At 43.4% G+C, this 20,372-nt stretch overlaps 1 protein-coding gene across 7 annotated transcripts in view; it reads left to right on the top strand.

The window, feature by feature from the left end:
• The window catches only part of LOC306933361 (multivesicular body subunit 12B-like), a 168,309-nt gene extending 148,199 nt beyond the window's left edge, over positions 1-20,110 (top strand). For 5 of the 7 annotated variants that reach the window (XM_079515559.1, XM_079515556.1, XM_079515557.1 and 2 more), the window contains 2 exons: positions 14,029-14,084; positions 14,841-15,048. In XM_079515559.1, coding sequence (XP_079371685.1) covers positions 14,029-14,084; positions 14,841-14,978 — 194 coding nt within the window. In that variant the 3' untranslated portion in view covers positions 14,979-15,048. Of the gene's footprint in view, positions 1-14,028; positions 14,085-14,840; positions 15,049-16,956; positions 17,013-20,026 lie in introns of those variants that run through there. The other 2 variants (XM_079515560.1, XM_079515561.1) reach the window with 2 other exon arrangements.
• The last annotated feature ends 262 nt before the right edge of the window (positions 20,111-20,372 follow it).

The raw sequence follows: 20,372 nt of genomic DNA, 5'->3' as shown, positions 1-20,372 counted from the left end.
TGAAAATATTTATTTCAGAAAACTGGAGGATTTAGAAGGATTTTTTTAAATGTTGAGGTCAGGCCTAAATGGGTCAAATGATAAGGGACAATATCGGTGGCACCCAACTGTAGCATTCGGAGATTGTGGAATAGTTGTCTGGCTACGCAAGACTACTATTCACAGACAGACAAGACAGACAGACAGACTAACGGTCGAAATCATACCTGACCTGTAGTTCTGGCAAAGACAACAAGGTATCGCAACATACCTGGCCAATAAACATATTCAGATTCACATATATAACACGACACCATGATAGCCATTTCATAGCTTACATTAACAGCATCATCATTTAATTACGGTTCTCCTATTTTAAGCCAACACCATACAATATAAAAGAGAACCTTTACCCGCTTATGCCCTCCCACCTAACCCCTATACTTGGTTGTCTGGAATAGCTTCCCTATAGCTCCATATTCGGTCTCCCTCCGGTTTTCTTTCTAAACTAAATATCTTCGCTGAAAATAGCGGATCTATAAGCCCATTGCAGCCCACTGTGAGCTCGTAGATTGTCTATATTCGCTGAATGTTAGGTTTGAAGTGAGTAAAGCATGTTGTTCATTCTTTGCTAACATGCAGGTAATTCCACGACACCATGCTTTCTGCATTGTGGCTTTTATACGCTATTTAATCTGCACACCTGCATACAGAGACTTCTCCTCCGGTACTTGATGTACAAATGCTCCATGTCTATCTTTCATCACTGATGGGTACAGAGCTGTGCTTATCTGAACGAGTGAGCGCAGCTCCCCAGAGGAGCTCCACATTACACTCAGGAGAACGTTTAACAGCTGTCAAAGATGATTCATCATGTGCCATGCTTTTACAGCTGTACCGTATGCATACTGTACTATATATCCCTTGTCTTTTTTATTTTATTTTTTTTGTACAACAAATTCAAATTGAGTAGACTCTTGTTTACAGTGGGCACGAACCCAAGAGTAATTCAAGCAAAAGCAAAGCTTAGCGTCATGGTCTGGTCCGTGCAGTGAGAGAGACAGACTTGTGTAGTGAGCATCGGTTCTCAGACATTTTCAGCACATGGATGCCCAAATTGTTATGTATTTGGCCGCGGATCTCCATCTGAAATTAAGATCCTCTGCCAGGGACCCCCATAAGAGAAAATCTTTTTCTTTTCTTTTTTCTTCTAGATTTTTCAAAATGTTTCAAAATCTCTCTCTCTCTCTCTCTGTCTCAACATTGGGAGCTTGTAGTTCGGCTATTTTTGATTAAGCGAACCATACAATACGGTTAGCGACGACGTGGTTAAACTGATTTTGATGCTTTATTAACTTATTTTGCTGAGGACCACTGCTTTAGATTGTGCGTCTCCTGTGTGTGTGCGTGCGCGTGTGTGTGTGTGCGCGCTCGTGTGTGAGCAGCCTGGCAGGCTTTATCCAGCTGGAGAGAGACCCCATGTGGTGGTGCTTCCTCCTGCTAGACAGAGGCATAGCCATTGCTTAGACAGCCCAAGGTATCTCTGTTCTATTCTAGTCCACACTGCTGTGTATCTGCAATGAACGCAATGGAACAATTCTTCCCTGTTTCCATTTTTTATGATATTTATTACATTTTATTTATCTATAATATGATACACTTCCATCTATCTACATATCTATTTTTTAATATATTTAATGTATTGGTAAATAATAATGACATGTCCTTGTAGACCAGCTGTTTTCAAGTAACCAAAAAATGGAAATCGTAAATGTTTGAAAATAATGATTTATTTTTTTATTCTTCTTCTACTTCTTCTTCTTTTAAATCTTTGCTTATAATTACATGCCCAAAAATAGTGACGCCAGTGTTAATGTGGTTTAATTTGCTATAATGCTTCTCCCTGGGCTATGTTAAGGTACGGTAGCAGTATTAAAAGAATTGATTGGAAGTTGATTAATACGTCATTATCTCGCCATGGTAATCATACTGCAAATGATGGTGTAAAGGACACCCTGAAGGAGCAGACATTAACGCACAGCCCAATGGTTTGTGGCATATTTGGTGTACGCTGCCTCCAGTGGGACGCCATTTGAGTGACAGTGAGGAACATGCAGATACAGTGCTCTGCCAGGAGTCATCATTTATCACCAGAGTCCCCATTACCTCCGAGCCTTTATCTCTCCCTGCGTCACTTTTTAGGATAGAGGATATAGAGTTCTGCAAAAAAAATAATAATAATAATGAAAAGAAAAAAAGGCGCCCAGCTCTAACTCCTCAGACGGTGTAGTCACTCATGAACCTCAGAGCCCTGTGTAAATGAGAGAGGACGTAACATCCCTTCATTAACAATGTGATGGCCCGCAGACCAAGTGTGAGGTCGTAGCAGACAGCTTCTGTGTGTTAAGTGTGTGTGTGTGTGTGTGTGTGTGTGTGTGTGTGTGTGTGTGTGTGTGTGTGTGTGTGTGTGTGTGTGTGTGTGTGTGTGTGTGTGTGTGTGTGTGTGTGTGTGTGTGTGTGTCTGTGTGTGTGTGTGCGCGCTTGTGTGTGTGTGTGTTGACAGCTGGCCAGGTTCTAGTTGCTCTAAAACCATGTGCGCTCTGTCAGGGTTGTACAGGCGCCTTCTTTAGGATTGATGAATTGCCTGCTTTCTTGATTAAACCCTCCGTCACTTCCCAACAAAACAAAAACCCCAACACACACGCACACAAAAAAAAGAGCAGAGTTGTGGGGAGGAGAAGCTACCTGTCTTGGTGAGATCTGTCATCTGCACTCACATTATGTACACATGTGATGTGCAAGTGCGTTGACATTTATTACCACAATATTAAAAACTAATTCACGTTTATTTTGCAGCCCGCTTTCACTTGACAGTTCAAGCTCATTTGAAAAGTTATGAAGTTTTCACAACACCCCCCCTCCGTTTTTTTTCTTTTCTTTTTTTTGATCGATGCCAAGTTTATGTGCCAATTAGGTGAATTTCCCATAGGCGTTTCTTTTTTTCCCTCTTTTTTACATGCAATTAAAAACAGACTTGGATTCATTAAATATGCCAGAAAGACATTACTTGCATGAAAACAAATAACGTACCGAAATATCCAACTGAAATCTACCTCCAATGTTTTCTTCAAAATGTCACAAAGATAAGGTACGGCATGTGACAAAGCCCTGGCATTCTGCTGCGCTGCAGTCATACTACATTATTACCCAGGGTACAACGTATAGCGTTCAGCAGTCATCCACCTGATAAAAAGGTAAACCTAATAAAAAGTAATACATTTACATATCTATCGCATTAACCCATTCAGGCCTGACGTCGAAATTTAAAAAAAAAAGTTTTCTAAATCATGACAATTTTCTGAAAGATTTGAGGCACATTTTAACGATTTTTCAAAAATAGCAGACCTACAAGTTCATAGCGCGGCACTCGGTGCTGCGCTATGAGCTTGTAGATCTGCTATTTTTCAATAGCTAAATTATAACAATGTATGTAACCACCAAAAAGGGTTCCCGCTCAAAATGGGTTAATCAAAAATAAATCCTGACATTGGCCCTGATCTAACGTAATATGGAGAGCAATTATTTCACTATCCATTAAAAGAACTTCAATTAACAGACGCGAGACAGTTCATCCTTTGGAGAGGAGGAGATAGGAGGAGGGGGGAAAAAAATAAAACGCGGACAAATCCTGAGGAGACTCGAAATTAACTCGGGTTTGCAAAATATCGTGGCAGGGTGACAATGATTTTTGATTTTCAGGAAACGATATTAGAATTCTTATTAAACTATTTGCATCTGCTTTTAATTTGCCGCAAATAATTGGAAAATGCAATGGAGCTTTCCAATTAAAGCGCCACTCTATGCTGTTTAATAATACCCTCATAATATTATAGCTTATGAAATGACAGGTGAGTTGATGTATGAATAAAACATAAAGCCCCGTAATAAGAGACAGGGGGAAAAAAATATATGAGACAGTTGTTGGGGGGGGCTTTTAAATGCTCGATATAATTTGCATATATTAATCTCCTCTTTTCAGCCTTATCAAGTATTCCACTGTATTTGAAGTTAAAATAGTCGTGACAGGCAGGCGTACGCTTCATTTTTCCAAGGATTTATTACTTGTATAATTCTGGATCTTTAATAAGCCAATATGACTGATCCTCTGAGTTCTGTGGAATTTGGTTAATTGTTCCAGATGGTGCTCACTGATTATGCAAAATTACTTTCTTTCTCTTCCTTTCTCTCCCCACACCCGCGCCACCCCAACCACACCAATTTTTGATTGACTAACACGGAGAAAAAAGATTATTTTTGGCCCAGCACTTTCATTAACCCATTCAGGCCTGACGTCGAAATTTAAAAAAAAAAGTTTTCTAAATCATGACAATTTTCGGAAAGATTTGAAGCACATTTTAACGATTTTTCAAAAATAGCAGACCTTCAAGTTCATAGCGCGCCACTCGGTGGCGCGCTATGAGCTTGTAGATCTGCTATTTTTCAATAGCTAAATTATAACATAATGTTTAAAACACCAAAAGGGGTTCCCGCCCCAAAATGGATTAATACGCTAAAATCTAAAATGACACAGATGCTTTCCCGGTTCCAGTGGGTTAAGAGGTTTCTCATCAGGTTTCAAACAAAAGTTCCATCTTACTGTATCTCCCTGTGTAGTTCTGGGCTAGGCTGCGTGGAGCGAGGCGATCAGCCGGCGCTTATCTCTAGCCATGATGGATCTGAACCGCTTCTGCACCACTGGGGCTATATTTTAGAATAACACAATTCTTTAGGCTGAGAGATTAAAAAACATAACCTCTGGATGGTGACACAAAAGTTATTATTAGTATATGTCGTTCTCTTTCTCACACTTTATCCTTGTTATCCTTTGTTTTGCTCTCTCTCTCTCTCTCTCTCTCTCTCTCTCTCTCTCTCTCTCTCTCTCTCTCTCCCCCTCTCTCCCCCCTCCCTCCCTCTCTCTCTCTCTCTCTCTCTCTCTCTCTCTCTCTCTCTCTCTCCCCCCTCTCTCCCCCCTCCCTCCCTCCCTCCCTCTCCCCCCCCCCCCCCCCCCCCTCTCTCTCTCTCTCTCTCTCTCTCTCTCTCTCTCTCTCTCCCCTCTCTCTCTCTCTCCTGAGGGTTGATGAAATTACTAACCAGTGGGGTTGGTCTTACACTCACTTGCAGCTTGGGTTCTTCCATCCACAACACACCAACATTCTGTTTTGCATCAGCTAAATTGAGCTGAATGAATCATTTATGGGAGTGTTATGGGGGAGGTAAGGGTGGATTTACTGCTGGGGCTTTTACTTTGGATAGAGTGAGATTTGTATGAAACTGATTCTGATGTTTGAAGTGAAGCCAACGCTTGCATCAGGACATGAAAGGAACGCCCTTAAAACTTGCAATTTGATTGTGTATTCCTGTGGTCATCATAAAGTGAAGTATACAGCAGTGAGCAGTAGTGTTTTACATACACACATGTGCGGACATGTGCACACAAACGGTATACAGTCACACTAGGTCCCAAAAAATGTCTACAGCTCATAACATAATTTCTGTTACCAACGGATGGCAAATGTCATCAATTTCCTGATTTGTGTAGAAGATACAGAAAAAATCTTATATGATTCATGTGGTTTCTGTAGGCAACACACTATTGTTTTAGGTCCGAGCGAGAACTTTTATGCCAGCTAAAGTAAACCTGTTTTTGTAACCTTTTCTGTAAAGTCCATTTTCTGTCCCTATTCTGATGGGACAATATAATGTCCAATCAGACAGGAGTGACATATATGTAATATAAATGGCAAGACAGGATTCATCGAAGAATACGAATACAGAATTCATCAACGAATGCATGAAGAATTCAAGACCGAATACATTTTCCCAGCGGAATCCTCGCGGCTCGCGTCACACTTGCAATTTCTCAGAATTGTACCTTTCTAAGTTCTATCTTAATCTTATACATATGTTAATCTTATAATTCTCCAATGGCTTTAGGGACCTTTAGGGACCCAAAGGTTTAATTCCAAAATAAGATCCTGATGCGATTATGCCATATTTAGGAAGCAGTTTTATATAATTCTGCTGTTGGATTTCTTATCATCTTTTTCGACTAGGGCGATGAGGCCCTAAGGCATTTTTTGGACCCCTATTACAGTCAAATATAAAGCGACTTTGAATGGCTTTGCATTCGCAGGCCAGACTGGACTCTGGAGCCTCATCCCTCATTGCGTTCTATCCATCCCTGAGATAGAAGCAGTGCTCCATTAGTTTCAGTGTCCAGATATGGACGGCCTCAATGGATGGGCCTGTCACTGCTTCCTCATTTGCCCCATGTACAGCAGGGTTTGTTATCGCACATCTAATTAGAACTTGATAAAAAATATTTCACAAAAATCTAGTCATTAAATATAGTTTAAGGAGATTTATGGTCAAATATGCCTTAAAGATCTTTTAATGGCTCTGCTGACTTGTTAAGTTTGTTATTAATGATCTTCTAATACATACTGTGGTGCTGTGATTTAGAAAGCACAATGAGATTCTGGGAATGAAGTCGTTTTGGAAAAGGGCATCTGGGGCTCCCAGAAGCTACATTAAATAGTTGTGCTCAGACCTGGTTTGCAGAGAGCCATGACGTCTTCTCTGTGGAAAAGTTCAAACAGATCAACCAATTTACAAAGACGGCAACCATTTCTGTGCTGTAGTGAAAGAAAATCGCATGATTAGGAAATTGTTCTTTTATGACTGGACTAGTGTCAGTTAGTCTGTGTGAAATAAATCACCATGGCATATTTCTGGTATACTAATTAAAAACTGGTATTCCAATTGTCTGGCATGTGGACCGCAATTAATGTATATGCAAGGGAATAATCGCTTTGTAAACAAATCCACATACAGTATATTCCGGCGTAACAAAATGAATATGCATCAAACTATGAATGCATTATACTAATATCAGTCGCCTGTTTCACCAGGAGAGTAATGGTGTCCTTATTAGCATAATTAATGACAAATGGCAGCGCAGCATTGGTGGATTGGTTCAGCGGGATGATAAATTGGTGGATGCCCAGGTTAGTGGCTGCCAAGGAGGCCTCTTTGGCTGTCATCCCTCCTGCTTCCGCTCTGGCACAGTTCATTACTCACCGTGTGAGGTGCCACTTTACATTGCCTGGTACTGTGAGCGAGGAGAACTTAACCCATTTTGGGCGGGAACCCCTTTTGGTGTTAGCATTATGTTATGCTTTAGCTATTGAAAAATAGCAGATCTACAAGCTCATAGCGCGCCACCGAGTGGCGCGCTACGAGCTTGTAGGTCTGCTATTTTTGAAAAATCGAAGAACGACTGACATAGAAACATAGCTTTTTCAGAAAACTGTCAGGATGTAGAAGACATTTTTAGAATCTGATCTCAGGTCAAAATGGGTTAATAATGCCACCCACAACCACGCAGGGCCCGCTGCTTTGCCCACTGTCCAGAGGGCAAGTTGCTCCGAGAGGGCTCAGGGTTTGGAGGTGGAGGAGCAGCGTGGGACCCATCTCCTACAGTCCAGCTGCTCTGATGCAAACAGATCACATGTCAGTCACTACTTCAGGGGAGCACAGAGCCATACGACCCGGTCTCCAGTGTTGCTGAGCGTTCTTGTTAGGATTTCTGGGGTTCTCCACATCCCCTGCATCATTACGGGTTAGTTTGCCCACAGAACCGCTAATTAAGAGGGGATTTGTGTAATTGTGCCTTCTGCTGTGTCCCATCCGGCACATGCAATTTACTGTCAGCCCTCTGCCAGCTTTTACACTTGTCCAGAGAGGCATACACCATTTATACAAACACACGCATGTGCAGTGGGCGCCTGTGTGTGCGCACGCACACACACACACACACACATTCTGCTGCACAATTACCAGGAGCCACAGCTGGGAATGGATGCCGATGCCATGGCAATGTCTTAAGACGACTGTGGTGCTGATTAAAGGGTGATTGTCCATTTGAATGTCTCCCAGTGATTCTCCAGAATAAATACACGGCAACACGAGTTCATTTGAAAAATGAACGCGTCGTACAAAGTGGAGGATTTATTATTATGAAGCCGTAATCACTCTGCTGTGTCTTATGGTATAGCTTCTAGCTGCTGTATTTACATACTCAGCCTGTAGGCTCCATGTCATTTCTATTTCTGCCTTGAGTGTCAGTGCCCATATTGTGCATATTGGAGAAGTTCTCACACACACGTACAGTACACCTCCTCAAAGCATTCTGTGTTCAGCTGAAGTGTTTGTGGCCAGCTCACCATAGGTGCTGCTGGCTCTGTCTACTTTCTGGAAGACTGATGGACCAGTGCCCGACTGGGACTGCCTTCTGGCTCCATACCCACAACCAGATTTCAAGGACTGCTTGTCACAGATGGAAACATAACTGGGTCGTTCTACATAAGCATGCCATTTTGTAGCCTTATGATGATACTAGCAAAAAAAAAAAGTTAACATTTTACTTGCCATCAGTCTTGATAACACATAGTACTGTATAAAAGTAACACAAATGGAAATGGACGGGGGGTGGGTGTGTGCGCGTGTGTGCGTGTGCGTGCGCGCGATATACATTATGTAATTTATTTGTTTACCCAAGTTAAACAAAACTTGATCATTTTGGTAAAGTTTGTATTAGTCACAACACTGGCTGGTGATGCCTTATGCAGTCTTCACATTAAGAATAATGGACATCCCATATGTATACAATACTATATTTTTCCATGTACTGTATATTTGTATATTTGTACTGTTTAAGTGCCAGGGATGTTAAGACGAGCTGAATCTAATTATGCACTGATTGCCAGGGACGACAAGACGAGTTATTTTTAACATATATATTCTTTTTTTTTTTTTTTTTCATATTTTGAAAATTCCTCTAATCTGGTGTGCAGGTGATGACATGCACATGACATGCACAATAGAATTACATTTTCTTTCTTTTATTTATAATGGGCTTCGGTGGCACCCAGGACCAAAACTGGTGTCCACCAGGTGGCGCTGAAAGAGTTTTAATACAAAAAAATTATACTGTTTAATTTTGCCAGATCATGAAAATAATGGTAAGCTTTCATAGAACTCTTGCTATGTAGCCCCCCACCCTTCAGTTATTCTCTGTAAACCTGTGTTGCATGGCTCCATAGCTGCCCCTATGTAGCCCCCCACCCTTCAGTTGTTGTTGCATGGCTCCATAGCTGCCCCTATGTAGCCCCCCACCCTTCAGTTGTTGTTGCATGGCTCCATAGCTGCCCCTATGTAGCCCCCCACCCTTCAGTTATTCTCTGTAAACCTGTGTTGCATGGCTCCATAGCTGCCCCTATGTAGCCCCCCACCCTTCAGTTATTCTCTGTAAACCTGTGTTGCATGGCTCCATAGCTGCCCCTATGTAGCCCCCCACCCTTCAGTTATTCTCTATAAACCTGTGTTGCATGGCTCCATAGCTGCCCCTATGTAGCCCCCCACCCTTCAGTTATTCTCTATAAACCTGTGTTGCATGGCTCCATAGCTGCCCCTATGTAGCCCCCCACCCTTCAGTTATTCTCTATAAACCTGTGTTGCATGGCTCCATAGCTGCCCCTATGTAGCCCCCCACCCTTCAGTTATTCTCTGTAAACCTGTGTTGCATGGCTCCATAGCTGCCCCTATGTAGCCCCCCACCCTTCAGTTGTTCTCTGTAAACCTGTGTTGCATGGCTCCATAGCTGCCCCTATGTAGCCCCCCACCCTTCAGTTATTCTCTATAAACCTGTGTTGCATGGCTCCATAGCTGCCCCTATGTAGCCCCCCACCCTTCAGTTGTTCTCTGTAAACCTGTGTTGCATGGCTCCATAGCTGCCCCTATGTAGCCCCCCACCCTTCAGTTGTTCTCTGTAAACCTGTGTTGCATGGCTCCATAGCTGCCCCTCATCCAACCTACACATTGATCCAGTGTAATCCATCCATACTAATGATGATACTTTGTATTAAAGGGACATTTTCAAAAAAGCTGATATTTTGAATACACAAATAGTTTTTGCGGTCGTTTGATGTTGTTTTGGGTCATGTGTTTTCAGTGGGGTGGGGGGGGTTGATGCAGATATTTGTGTGTGAAAAGAATAACTGCATATACAGCCTGACTAGCTGTCAAGAGAATAGCGAGGGGAAAACCACATGCATGCACAGGAGAGACTGTTGAAACGGCTTTCACACATCAGGGAGAAAATAAAATAAAAATAGATAATCAGAATTTATTCCTCAACATCATTTCAGTATCCAAGTTCTATGTTAATTGAATCCCCAGTAAACATTTTAATAATTCAAAAGTTACTCTTTTTTTCCATGGGAGATTATCAGTATCTTTCAGAATCTTTATTTTCCCCGTTTCCTTTCAAACTTCACTGCTCTGTCTGGAGGGTTTGAGAAAAGATAAAAAGAAAAAGAATGGGTTTCACAGAGCCATAGTCATTAAAAGAATCTGAAAATAGCAACTTGCTATCATCTGTTCTCATAGCACGGGTCAGGAGCTCTGACACCTCCAAAATTCCTCCTGTCAGGGTAGGGGGCCATTTGTATTCTCTCTCATTAGGCAATTTGACTAATGACCTGCCGGGGCTGCGGAGCTACTGAGGGACCCGGAGCTCGCCGGCCTCTCCTCCTGCAACTGCCTGAACACACACCCTCTATTGGAATGGCACAGATGGCATGCCCGGGCGACAAAATAAACTACAATATGTCTCCGAGATGCTGTCAGGGCCTGGGCACTATTTCTCATGTCAGAGCCGGGCTAAGGGCTGTGAGTGGGCATAGGGGGGTCCTCTACCAGCTTCTCTGTTGATCTACTCACCATTATACGGTGGAGGTGACAGAGAGAGAGAGAGAGGGAGAGATAGGGCCCTGCAACTGGAATAGCATTTCCAGGGTCTGCATTAAGATTCCATCTCAAATTGAGAGTCACACCGACAGAGAATGCGTGTATGTGATGTCAAGGCTGGCTACACAGGAAAGGGTGGAATACGCAGAAGAAATGCATTCCACAATCTTCCTAAAGCTCTTCTTCTATTGAATTCTTTATTAGTGTTTAGTGGTGTGTGTGTGTGCGTGTGCACGTGTGCACGCACGTGCGTGCGTGCGTGCCTGCACCCACCTGATTTCCACACATCTATGAGGTATAGATGTTGTTTGGCCTTTCTCACTTGATTCAAGCATCTGACGGATTCACCTGAGTAATCATAGTGGACAGAGATCAATGCAATTCTGCTGAATTAGTGAAGTGTAAAATAAAAGTTCATCAACATTCTAAAGGTGTTACTCGTTGAGTCGTGGTTCAGGTAATATGGGGTATGCTCGATCACCCACGCACATTTTTCCATCAGTCAATGTCTCGGTACCAATGCGCACACACACGTGAGTGTGTGTGTCTGTCTGTGCGTGTTTCTGCCTGTATCCCTGATGATGTGTGTGCGTGTGCGATCAAGGGCTTGCATAGGTGCACGCATAGGTGCACGTGCTTGCGTATGTGCGATACGCATGTGTGCGTGTCTGTGGAGGGGTGTGTTACTGTGCTTGTGTGTCTCCGTTTGTCTGGGTGTGTGTGTGTGTCGTAGAGGGTTAGGAGGGGTGGGGTTGTACCTGGGTATGTGTGTGCGCCCATGTGTGCGTTAGAGCCCCAGAGATGCAGCGTATACGGTGGCGAGTGGGACCACTGGCGTCCTGGGTTGACAGTGCATCCAACAATGGAAGAGTGAGGGATTAGTGCTCAGCCCGGCGTACGAGGGAGCCCTTCCCGCCCTGAAACAGCCATTCATCTGGGCCCGGGGGCTGGAGATGACAATGCAGCCATTGCTCATCGCACCTGACGGAGCCATTAATAAGGCAATGATCCACACGGGGCCCGTGCTGACTCCGTTCTTTACACTACCATCACTCAAGCCACAGGGTCCTCCTTACTTAACACCACCTCTGTGCTCATCAACACCACCGTCGGACTCGTCATCATCATCATCATCATCATCATCATCATCGACTCCTCTGTGGAACCAAAATTCCAGGCAGATGTTGCAATAGTTGCTACATTTAGATAATCCAAATACGAAATACGTATCCAATTCCCAATACTCCGGTGCACTCATGACTTAATGGGCTGTATCCTGGCCATTTGAGCAGCTAAGAGCATGTTTCATACTGGGACTCCCAGCTAGAAGATTGGATTTACATTATTTTTGCCCTTTGCACCTCCAGATTTGTCCCCTGCATGGTATCCATTTCTTACCAAGTGCAGTCGTCTCCTGCACCTCTCCATTTGTCTGGGTGTAAGATAGGCTATCTCGAGTATAGATGGTGGTGGAATACAAAGTGAGATCTGATTTTAAATGTAATCCTTGAACAATAAAGAAGCTCTCTGGCCTTCGGCTCTATACATTCATCTGTCTGTTCCACGCAGATCCATCAATGGCGACAATCTCATGCTTCCCATTGCTGGGTATTGATTCAAATGTACCCCCACCCCCCCACCACCACCACCACCAACCGCCGCCCACCTCTTTGCCTGGTGTTGTGTGCTCCCAGCGACACAGTAGCACATGTTTATTCACTTGTTTTTATGGGCTTAAACAAGCCATCATATCCACCCAATCACCCTTGCCTGCTACTCCAGGTAGCCCCACACCCAGAGCTGTTGCTAAATGGTGGTTGCACGGAGTTCCATGTCAAAGCCAGGGCATTGAATGGCCTCTGGGTGAGTGTAAATGGGTCCTGGACGCTAGTCTCCCAGTCCTTGGAATTCTCTAATGCAGCAGATTTACTGTAGGAGATGGTAGTTCAGGGAGCCAGGAAACGGAATAGGTTTTCCTCTAGACGTGGTCGTGAGGGTCATGCTTTGATTACAAAGATCACATTGTAGTGCATTCGGGTGGAAAGTGCAGAGCTATGGATCTGGGTAATAGCCTAGAAAGGAAAGCAAGTCACATAAGTGTCAAAATGAAGGATATGTAAAAAGTTCATAGTTTTAAATACCGCTGTGAGGTGGAAAGACTAAGAGAGTGTCAGTTCCAAAACCATGACTCATGCACAGCTTTGGCTTACATTTATGAGTTCCCTTTCCTGTGCCAGCAGCCTGATGGACTGGAGGTAAAAGAACACCAGTTGTGGAAGCTTGGCCTCTCGCTATCCGGGGGGCTCCTGTCGGAGCCAACTGCAGCGACAACGACAAGAGTTTTGTGCTTCCTAAATTTGGACTTCCATAATGAATTTGAGCAGCTGTAGTTTCCCCTCCTCAGCCTGGAAACAAGAGGCTTTGTGTCCCTTGTCATCCTGTGTTAATTTGGGCTCTAATGTATTTTATAAACAAAGGCCTGCTCTCTAGCCTGACAGTCGTGACACCTTGATTCCAGTGCAGGGCGCATGCAGCACCGGGTCACACCATTAATAATCAACTGGCAGCCATCACACCATTTTAACCACCATCATTATGATAAAGGGCATACACTTAATTACAGGCCTGCTTAATTATAGCTCTGTTGAAGCTCGTTTGTTTGGTCAAATGCTAATTATACCACCACGCTCTTGGCAAGTCCCCATTTCAATCCACTTTTTTTTCCTTCTTTTTTTCATCCCCGCTGAACAGCGTGGCTTATTTTCATGCAAATTTGATATCAGGTGATTTTTTTTATTTATTTTTTCGTCTTTCTGCTTTTCTGCGCAAGGGTTAGGGCGTCTTTGTTTTGGAGGTGAACATCTCTCAGACAAGACAGAATCAGGAATAATCAAGAGTAATTAAACTGGAAGATGGGGCTGTGGAAGAGCTGGGTGGAGAAGGGAGTGGAGGTGCTCAAATACGGCAGAGAATAAGAAGCCTTTCATCTTTCCAGAGAGAGGGAAGAGAAGGGGAAGGGCGAGAGGAGGGGAGGGGGTCTGGGGCGGCAGAGGATACTGATAGAGGGAGGGAGGGAGATTTATTGTTTTTCTATAAGAGAACAACAACAACAAAAAATGTCAAAATATACTCTCCATGCATTTTTCTACTCACACCCTGTTTTTTCTTATCTCTTTGCAGCCATGGATAATGTGCCCTTTGGGATCTCTGAGAAATTTTGCAGAACCCCCAGTGAGGTGAGTGTAACTAATTTCGAAAATAGTTGGTCTACATACAAGCTCACAATGTATTCCGAGTTGTAAGCTTTTTAGATCTGCATTTTTATATATATTTGAAAATGATTTACAATGACATTTTCAATTATGATGACATGCCCCGGAATAGGGTCGCCGGGTTGGAACAAGTGGTTAATTATTCTATTTTCAGGACTGGGACTTAAGTTCAGTTCCAGCTTACAGTGGTCATAATATTCACCTTTGTTTTATTGTGCTGCTCTGAGTCAGTCGTGATGGGCTACATTACTCACACTGAAGAGCTCAGTGCTCTTCAGTGATGGCTAGTCTACGTTATTCTCACAGTATGTAGCCTGTATTACTCTCTCCGGGTCATGAACTTCAATCAGCTCCTCCAGCTCACTCTACACCACTACCCTCCTCTCTTCATCTCTCCTCTCACCTGCTGCCTTATCCTCTCTCCTCTCCTCTCCTCTCCTCTCCTCTCCTCTCCTCTCCTCTCCTCTCCTCTCCTCTCCTCTCCAGCAGTGTAGAGTGAGTGATGAATGCGTGCAGTCAGGCAGAGCTGGCTCAATGCAGTCCATTTGGCTGGCTGGCGGCGGTTGTCACTATAGCCCCGTTTGTATTGACACAGAGCGAGAGAGAGGATTAAAGATTTTAAGCATGCTTACTTAGCCATGAGCCTAACCGCCATGTTCCTTGTTTTTTTTTCTTTCTTCTTCTTCTTCTTCTTCTTCTCCTCCTTGCTTTTGATTTCAGATGCAGCGAGTCAATTTAATGGGCATTACGATCAAATCCCTGGCAGAGATCGAGGAGGAAGTGAGTAGGGGCTGCAACGCTCGGCTGCCACTGACGCCGCTGGCCCAGAATGCAAAGCAAACGGTCTTGGGATTGTAATTAAGTGTCTGAGACGGCGAGGGCCCTGTTGGCTCCACTAAGCCCCGATTGAATAAAAGCATGGCCCCGTCTAGGCTGCCGTTCTCTGTTAAAAGCGTTGTGTCCTGTTCCAAAACACTTGACTTTTATTCCCCAATTGTTCTCTGAAACGGCTCAATTGAATGTCTCTCACAGTGCTTTGGTTTTTCGGGGAACTTTGTGCCGTTTTCCTGTTTAAAAAAGTCCAGAGTTCCGGTAGCCTATCCCATTCCCCTCTTCCCTACTCCAGTGTGACAGTGAAAGACAAGAGATCCCATTCCCCTCTTCCCTACTCCAGTGTGACAGTGAAAGACAAGAGATCCCATTCCCCTCTTCCCTACTCCAGTGTGACAGTGAAAGACAAGAGATCCCATTCCCCTCTCCCCTACTCCAGTGTGACAGTGAAAGACAAGAGATCCCATTCCCCTCTTCCCTACTCCAGTGTGACAGTGAAAGACAAGAGATCCCATTCCCCTCTTCCCTACTCCAGTGTGACAGTGAAAGACAAGAGATCCCATTCCCCTCTTCCCTACTCCAGTGTGACAGTGAAAGACAAGAGATCCCATTCCCCTCTTCCCTACTCCAGTGTGACAGTGAAAGACAAGAGATCCCATTCCCCTCTTCCCTACTCCAGTGTGACAGTGAAAGACAAGAGATCGCACAGACAGAGAATTTACACAGAAAACAAGAGCATTACAAATGCCCCGCCAAATCCGATTTCTGATGAAACACCGCAGCCTGTAGACATTCATACCAAAGAAAAGTACCTACCGTATAGAAAGGAGGCAGCATGTGAGAGCAAGGGAAAGTGTGTGTGTGTGTGTGTGTGTGTGTGTGTGTGTGTGTGTGTGTGTGTGTGTGTGTGTGTGTGTGTGTGTGTGTGTGTGTGTGTGTGTGTGTGTGTGTGTGTGTGTGTGTGTGTGTGTGTGTGTGTGTGTGTGTGTGTGTGTGTGTGTGTGTGTGTGTGTGTGCGCGCGCGCACATGCGTGCGTGTGCATTAAAGACAGCGACACCCCCCTCTCTCTCATTAGCACAGTATCTTGGTATCAGAACTGCCAGGATGTGACAGACCACTGTAAAAGAACAGGTGCTGTTGGGTTTGAGATGTGTTACAGAGCAAACACTCCCTCATCAAACTGGGTGTCTGTTCTGCACTCCGCCTCTGTCTTCTGTCACATGCTATCCAAATCACACACAGTCGCCATCTTGTCATTTGGTCATCCACATGGAGCTCATTGTCAGCTCAGGTATTAATGGTGTGTGTGTGTGTGTGTGTGTGTGTGTGTGTGTGTGTGTGTGTGTGTGTGTGTGTGTGTGTGTGTGTGTGTGCGTGTGCGTGTGTGTGTGTGTCCAGTGTGGTATCCTCATTCAGACAGCCTGGCAGCTTGTCCTCTTGGTTTGATCTCCTCTCCCTCCCTCCCTCTCTCTCTCTCTCTCTCTTCTCTCCCTTTTCCCTCTTTTCCTCTCTTCCACCCTCTCTCCTTCCTCTCCTCTCGGAGTGTGATTAGCAGCAGGACACATGGTGAGCTGAGCTCTGGAAGGGAAGGGAAGAGAAGGGCGCGAGAAATCATTAATTACCGCCGCGCTGGAGCTGATGAAGTAAATGTGAGATAGTGTAACACACAGGATTTAGTGAAGTGGACGACAGCACAAGATTAATGGCAGGGCCAGGCTGATGAGGATGAAGTCACAGCTTAGGTTGATAATTAGTTTCCAAGTGGAAACATCCCTCACCATTGTGTTATTTTTACTTCTCTCCTCTTATTATTATTATCCTGCTATGATACCTCTGGAGCAGGGAGAGAAATACAGTTGTACCGTTATGTTCTGTGCCCTAACATTGCAGGACATCTGCGATATATATTGCTACATTGTACAATTATCAGCCGTTTTTCTACTCTGCATTATGGCGTAAAACAAATGTAGTTTAGTTTAAATACAGCTTTTCTGTCTGTTCCAGATGCAGTGTAACAAAACATGACGCACTCGCACTCTAGAGATGAGTCGAAGAACAGCAGTTTCAGTCTAAACGGCTCCCAGATGTTTTGAAGCTCTATGTATACCGTTGTCCAGAAGAGGTCACTGTCAGTGCTCTGCTAGGGGTGCTCTCTCTCTCCCTTCTGCCTTCTCCCCTCTCTTTTTTTTCTCTGAACAGAATCTAATTGACTAATTCCTAATTCCATTAAAAAATACATTTGTGAAAGAGATGTACTCTCTCCAAACATATGCACATGTAATTGAGGAAAACTGTTGTAATCACAGGCAGAGTTTTAGATAAGACCATTTCCTAACAGGCATCACTTAAGCCATGTCTCAGATGATGTTGGTTCCAGCAATTAGGTATTCTTTTCATTTCCCAAATGACTTGCAAAACTTGCAGATATTATAATTGCTTTTAGCCACGCATATCTAATTTGTGTCTTTTTAAGTGTTAATTAGTAAGCGATTTAAAGTGACGTCTTTATGTAGTTTGCACTGCTGAAACATTTTGTTGGCGGCTGGCTAATGGTTTTCGGAGGGAACGCACGTGAAAGCGAGTGTATGCTAGGCTGGGTATGACTGTGCACATGACAAGATTTTCATTAGCACCTATGTATGAGGAGTTTTCAGCATTTGTAGTTAGCAATGAATAGTGTCGCTGCTCACGTGCGTGTGCCCGTAATTTGCATGCATCTACAGTAGGTGTGTGTGTGTGTGTGTGTGTGTGTGTGTGTGTGTGTGTGTGTGTGTGTGTGTGTGTGTGTGTGTGTGTGTGTGTGTGTGTGTGTGTATTTCAGCATGTGTAGGTGTGTTTGTGTCTATATCTGTGTGTGTGTGTGTGTGGTCTCATTTGAATGTATGGAAGGACAGTAGCATATATGTGCGGGTGTATGTATGTGTGAGCGAGGTGAGAGGGAGAGCTCCAAATAGAGGTGGAATTAATGAAGACAACATGTCACATATTTTTGGCAGTGGAGCAGGGACAGGAAATGAAGCTCCGCTCGTCTGGGTGACTGCCGCCCATGTTCCAGTGTGTCAGTGTCCTGTCAGCCCGCGTGTAAAAGTGGCAGACATTGATACATGCTCTCCCTGATAACACCCCATTCCCCCATCCATCATCCCCACGCACGCGCACACACGCACACGCACACAGACACACACGCACACAGACACACACACGCACACAGACACACGCACATGCGCACACACACATGATTATTTATTTACTGTGCCAGATGTTGAGACTGGATTTTATTTTTTTCCCCCTTTTCTTATTTTGTGCGGGAGTTGGGGGGGCAGAATTTCTTCACAACTAACTGGCTTGTGATAGGTGACACGTTAGTGTAACTTGCAGCTTCCTGGGAGTAGATAGGAATCCGGGGGATGCATGGGGTTGGCTTGAGGTAGATGGAATAGAAACCACCTTTCCGACCACTGTGGTTCACTTGCTTCTCTCAATGTTGGTTTTTTTGGGGGGGGGAAACTCGTTTCGGTGATCATGCAGCATCCCCTAGTGCTGTGTTGAAGTATTACAGCTCTCTGATCAATATATATTTCAATAACCTTTACTTATAATAGCATTTGACTGCTCATTCCTATAAATACACAAAAGCAAAAAATATAGATTTCATATTTTATTGTACAATGCAATGCAGCATTTTCATTTAACTATAACTTTATTTATTATATTTGATTTATTATAACTTTACTAATATTGTGATCAGTTAGCTATTGTCTGTTGATTAGTATTTTGGTTTGAGACCATTTGCGGTCCCTAACCAACAATAATTTCTGTTAATCACAGAAATCAATTAAAATTGACGTTATGTAATTACAGTATGTTGTAGCTGCGTTTTGGGGTTTTGCGTAACTCCTGTATGGATTGGGACAGCTGAATATGACCCTGCATTCCATGAAATACACTTTAAGCATTTTGGTCCTTGGTAATTATACGGTCACTAATTACATCCATCCATGTCCTTACAATGGCCATCACAGCACAAAATGGGCATACATACATTGCACCAATATTTAGTCACAGACGCATTTTGTCTGTTACTATTGTTAGCCATGTATCTAGAGGTGTGTTAAATGCTGCTCTAATGTGTTTTCTCCTCATCAGTACATCCCACTTATAGAATTATTTTGTTTTGTTACAGGTTTTCTTTTTTTAGAGTGATGTTCATGCTTTGCCACAAGGGGGCAGTGTTTATTCATATTTCTATGCTGGCCATTGTTTGTCCTGACACTACTATCTCTAACCACTCTGATTGGAAGTTACAGGACTGTAGAATATGTTACAATATTGCTTTATTTCGTTTGTGTTTTTTTGTTTGTCGATCACCCAAATATTAACCTAAGCTAAGTGCCTAGTTAGTAAGCAATATATATATTTATTTATAGCTTTATTTAGTAGCTACTGTGCACAGGTTACACAGCATAGTATTATCTCTGGACATATTATCCTCATCTTTCATAGGGTTGTACATGATGTTGCTGCCCGGAAGAAACCAACTAACTCCATTTTTGTTTTTGAGTTTTTTTATTCATATTTCAGTGCTATTGAACACCATTTATGTCTGTGTTGGTTCAAACAATATTGAACCAACGGAAAATATTAAAAAGTGCTTCAGTGAAAACCTCCTAACTCCATTGGATCCTCAAGCTATCTGCCAAACCAGCTAACTCCTCCCGTTTAGTCATCTTTTTTCATAAATCAGTGCTATTGAACACCCTTTACGTCTGTGTGTTAGTTAAATATTGAACCAATGAAAAGTATTAAAAAGCGCTTTGACAAAAACCTCCTAACTCCATTTGAGCAGGATGTTTTTTCATTTTCTGAAAAATTAACATTTGGAGTTAGGTGGTTTCTTTCAGACAGCAGAGATCGAGATTTCAATTTTATTGTGTGTGTGTGTGTGTGTGTGTGTGTGTGTGTGTGTGTGTGTGTGTGTGTGTGTGTGTGTGTGTGTGTGTGTGTGTGTGTGTGTGTGTGTGTGTGTGTGTGTGTGTGTGTGTGTGTGCGCGTGCGTGCGTTTCTTCACCTACAGTTTCACTACAACTTCAGCACAGAGCGAAGCATTTCCCCGTTCACTCCCACCCAGCGTGCACACAACCAGCATTAAGCGAGTCACACAACCAGCATTAAGCGAGTCACACAAGTTGTGTGACTCGCTTAATGCTGGTTGTGTGACACAACCAGCATTAAGCGAGTCACGAGGTCTGCACAACCAGCAGTTGGGATCATTTACAGTACCACGAAACGGCTTGAAACATATACTGGTCTTTAAAAATCACAATGATGATGATTGTCTTTTTTTCATAATGAAAATAACATGAATTTCAATAGTAGTGGTTCATATAAATTATTTTAATGCATTAGCGGTTCATATGATA

This window comes from Electrona antarctica (assembly GCF_951216825.1).
Source record: "Electrona antarctica genome assembly, chromosome: 12".
In the NCBI taxonomy this organism is placed as follows: Eukaryota; Metazoa; Chordata; class Actinopteri; order Myctophiformes; family Myctophidae; genus Electrona; species Electrona antarctica.
Note: the sequence above shows the minus strand (reverse complement) of the source record. Positions and strands in the feature narration are given on the sequence as shown.